General features: G+C 43.4%; 1 protein-coding gene across 1 annotated transcript in view; it reads left to right on the forward strand.

Moving 5' to 3' along the window:
• Positions 1-3,734, forward strand: part of PARN (poly(A)-specific ribonuclease) — a 169,363-nt gene extending 165,629 nt beyond the window's left edge. Inside the window, exon 23 of the mRNA XM_006867239.1 lies at positions 3,512-3,734. Within this exon, the coding sequence (XP_006867301.1) occupies positions 3,512-3,734 (223 nt within the window). The remainder of the gene's footprint in view (positions 1-3,511) is intronic.
• The last annotated feature ends 1,016 nt before the right edge of the window (positions 3,735-4,750 follow it).

Here is a 4,750-nt window from a genome sequence, read left to right on the forward strand (position 1 = left end):
ATTGACAAAGTGGCAGCATCGATGGACTCAAGCATGGCAACAGTAATGAGATTGGCCCAGAATCGGGCAGTGTTTCATTCTGCTGGGCATAAGGTCCCTATGGGTCGGTACTGACTTGATGGCACCTAACAACAACAAGCTGGGCTCGTGAAAAAATGTTTTTTTGTTGTTATAACTAACCAGGGATATTTTTCTAAGAAACAATAAACTTTTGCTGAAACACTGCACAAAAATGATATTTATTGTCATCTTTATGTCACCCAGTGCTGTCCACACCCCACGGTTCTGTTTTATTCCTCTAATGAGTGTTGATTTGCTTGCTTGCATGTTTTTGCAAGAAAATGACTTGTCTAAACCCAAAGTCTAAGTTCTGTCTTCCCTGTGTTGGACAGTAGCTGCAATTTGTGTTCTGCTCTTTGAAACGTAACTGGGCTGCGTAGTCTCGTCTACATTTGTGTGACTCAGGAACCAACCAAAGGTGGGGACAGAATTTCTACCCAAGCTCTGTGGCTCTCCCCCATTGCCACTGTCCTCTCTTGGATTCCTTACCTTCAGTTTCCAGCGGCTGTGGTCACCTCAAACTGTGTTCTCTGGTGCCAATTTCTGTTCTTGTTTTAGCCACCCAATACAAGTCCAACTGCATAAAAACAGGAAAATCAGTCATGTGGTTTTCTTCTTCCAAATATTGACTCCCCCTGCCCCCCACTTTTCACTCCCCAATTTGGGTCTGATTTTGGTTTTTCTCCAGTGTTTTCAATAGTTTACTTAATATTTTGACCAAAGTTTATATTTATCTGCAAGAGGTTTGTTCCATTGGGAGCTACTTGGCAACTGTCAAAAGTGAAGCTCTTCATTTTCTCTTTGAGTTCCACATTTATTTGAACTCTTCTGAAATGATTTCACAGATGATGGGATTTTATGAATGATTAGAGATGGCATTTGATTCCTTCATTTTACAGGTAAGATACTTACAGATACTGAAGTCTAGGTTTTCTCTTGGTCCACATTTACCACACAGTCCACTGTTGTGGAATCAGGATTATATAGCTCTCTTTACTCAACTATATAAAAGGAAAGGTTTATTTGGTTACTTGATGTTTCTTCATAATTAGATTCAGGTTATCCAGTCTTGACCAGAATACTACTACGTAAATGATGGTTTGTCCTTCTCCATGTTTCAGTCTGTGGAGAGACATTTGAACACCATGCAAACACTCTACTTTTCTCAGGATCTCTCCCTAGATTTCACATCTGTTGCCTCGACCATTCTCTACTGTGATGGTTGTAAAATGATGGCTTACGGTTTTCTCACTCTCAGCCTTTACTATTTCACAGCTAGCCTTGTTGTTGTGTCATTGAGTCAGTTCCAACTCATGCTGACCTTCTGTACAACAGAACGCAACACTGCCTGGTCCTGCACCTGTATCACAGTTATTGCCGTACTTGGATCCATTGTTGCAACCACTGTGTCTCCTCCGTCCTGTTGAGGACCGTTGTCTTTTCCTGTACGTTACCAAACATGGCGTCCTTCTCCAGGCGCTGCTATTACGTGTTGACACAGCAGTGGACTCAGGTGTGTAAATGACATTGAGATGAGCGCAGGACCTAGCAGTGTTTCATTCTGGTGAGCCCTCGGCAACACCTAACAACAGCAGCAACATTTATTGATACCAACTCATGAGTTCCTTTGTTTTCCAATGGTTTAGAATCCATTTCTGCTCCTTAATGATTTGTACCAGACTTGGCCATTGGGAGGTCAAGCTGATCCCTAGGTCCTCTGACAGATTCCTTCATTTTTTGAGCTGTTCCTTGCTTTCTAATCTTGATGCTTCAGCCTCATTTTATACCTTCTCTACCCCAACCTTGGAATCAGCCACTTCTTCAAGGAGCCCTGGTTTCTTTTAGTGGGAGGTGGAATTAGAGACAAAGACTGGGCACTGCATGTGTTCATGTCTTTGCTTCTCCATCTTTTCAGAGGACAAAGCTAGGAAAGAATGAGAATGGGCAGACATACAAACATACTTATGTGTGACACCATAGAATAAGCACTAGACCTCAAGATCCATTGGAACCACAAGGTCAGTGGTTCAAACCCACCAGCCACTCATTAGAAGCCCTATACAATGTTGTTTGTTATTGTTAATTGCTGTCGAGTTGGTTCCAACTCATAGCAACCCTGTAGAGAGTTTCTGAGGAGTGGCTGGTGGGTTTGAACCACCCACCTTGCAACTTAAAGTCCAGTGCTGATCCTACAGTGCCAGGCCATGAGTCCATTACATGCATAACATATATACATAGACATGCACGTAGATTTGTTATTAGGTGCCATTGAGTCAATTCCAACTCAGAGCGACCCTGTATAGAGTTTTCAAGGTTACATGTATATACACACAGCTATTCTAGAAATCACAAGCCCACGCCCAGTTCTCTCATTCCAGTCCATCCCAGTGCATGTCTTACTCTCAGCAGAGCACATGGAACAGCAACCATAATGGTGTGGTGCTTTAGGCTAAGCACTGGACTGATGGCATAATGGTCCATGGGAGACTGGCCATCTTCTCCCATGCAGATTACAGCCGGAGCGCTCCTATGGAGCACACTTCTCCTCTGTCATGTAAGATGAGAGTGCCTATTTCTCCAGTCTCACCAACAGAGTATATTGTCAAGCTTTTAAATTTTTTGCCAATCTAGTGGATAAGCTATGGTATTTCAGTGTAGTTTTATGCATATTTTGTATTATGAGTGGGAATATATCTGAGATATACATATATGTGTATACAAAAGTTCGTGATTAAAAGTTAATGACTTGCCAAGACTGTCACCTTTGCAAAAGCAGACAGCCACATCTTTCTCCCACAGAGCAGCTAGTGGGTTTGAACCGTCAACCTTTTGGTTAGCAGGTGAACACTTAACCACTGTACCACCAGGGCTCCTTTGTTTTGTTATAGTAAACAAACAAAAGAGCAATTACTGTTGAATTGACTTCAACTCTTAGTGACCCCATATGTGTCAGAGTCGATCTGTGCTCCACAGAGTTATCAAGGCAGACCTTTTAGAAGCAGATCACCAGACCTTTCTTCTGAGGTACCTCTAGGTTGGTTTGAACCACCAACCTTTTGGTTAATTGGGTGCATAAGTGCTTACACCACCCAGGAGCTCCCACCAGGTGTTTATTAGAGGATCTATACCAAAATAGGGACCCCTCCTCTTTCAGCGCTAGGAATAACTATATAGGTATATGTCTCTGTACAAGCTCGATTTAGAACTTAAGGATAGTAACTATATAGGTATGTGTCTCTGTACAAGCTCGACTTAGAACTAGCCTCTGAAAAAGCTTGTCATGGGTGACCTTTTCTGGCTTCCGTTCATAATGAGGTCTTTAACTTTCACCCTCAATGTACTTGATTGCTAGTTAAGTGTTAATGGAATTCAGAATATTAAAATATTTTTGTAGGCTAGTCTTCCTGTTACTCTTCGCACCTCTCATGCTGTTCCTCTGTGTGCCTTGCAGTTTTTCAGCCACCAGCACAGTAGGAAAGAGAAATGTGAGCCCCAGTCTAGAAGAAGCTGGTTTGGAGGACACAGCATCGGGGGAGATTTCTGACGCTGAACTTGAGAAGATAGATTCCTGTGTAGAAACCGTCTCAGAAGGAAGGAAAAAGTCCAAGAAATTAAAAAGGATGAAGAAAGAGCTTTCTCCAGCAGGTCAGCATTGGGTCGTCTTAAAATTCTGAGGTTGCCAATTCTTTAAATGCTCTAGAAGCTCGTCCTGGGGACGCAGGGAAGAAATGATAGCATAGCTTCCATCAGTGGCAGAGCCCTCATAGTCATCCAAAGACCCGGATGATTTTAGGATCTGTTTAACTGGAGCATTCAAAACTTGGGTGGTGTCCCAGAGAGGGCTCTGCTGGTAGAGTAAGGCCAGTGGGGAATTAACAATGTTCAGTTCGTGGCTGCTCTTCTGTCTTCTTTATCTCTTCTATGGATTAGAGGTTTTACTGATGTGTTTGTTGTTATTAAGGGCCATCAAGTCAGTTCCAACTTATTGTGTCCCTATAAAGGTTTTCAAGGCACGGCTTTTAGGTTTGAACTGCTGACCTTGCAGTTAGCCATTCTAGTGCTGATCCTAGGCCTTATCTTATCAGGACTCCAGATGTGTTCAAATAGCCTTACTATAGACAATGTACATGTAAATTTGCACATTCATTTTCTGAGCTTTTGCTGCGGTCCCCGCAAAGCCCCAGGCAACCTGGATTTGTCTCCTAAGTAGAATTCCACAGGAGCAAGTACTCAGGAAGTTACCAGGTGTTGAAGGCCTACTGTGAGCCAGCAACTAGAGTGGGGGCCTGTCTCGTTTCATCTCCTTGTCACAACAGCCCTAAGGTGGGAACCATTGAGGACAGTTACCGCCCAGTCAGTCCAACTCCTGGCAACCTGACGAATAAACAGATTGAACTGGCTCTGTCCAGCGTCCTCTTCATGACCTGTGATTTGCTCCAGCCCGGCGTTGCGGGTCGTACTTGAAGCCATCTCACAGTTCCAGTGACCTCATGTGTCCTTCCTTTTCTAACGATTGGTCTTTCCTGATGACATGTCACAAGTTAGTAAGATGAGGTCTCATCATTCTGGCTTCTCAGGAACATTCCAGATGTAAGGCAATTAGTGTGGTGATGTGGATGCCTTGGCTCAGGTGAATAAATACATGCAGGTCCGTGCAGCTAGTAAGTAGCAGAGCTGAAAGGTGAACACA

Source organism: Chrysochloris asiatica, unplaced genomic scaffold, assembly GCF_000296735.1.
Source record: "Chrysochloris asiatica unplaced genomic scaffold, ChrAsi1.0 scaffold00102, whole genome shotgun sequence".
Taxonomy (NCBI): Eukaryota; Metazoa; Chordata; class Mammalia; order Afrosoricida; family Chrysochloridae; genus Chrysochloris; species Chrysochloris asiatica.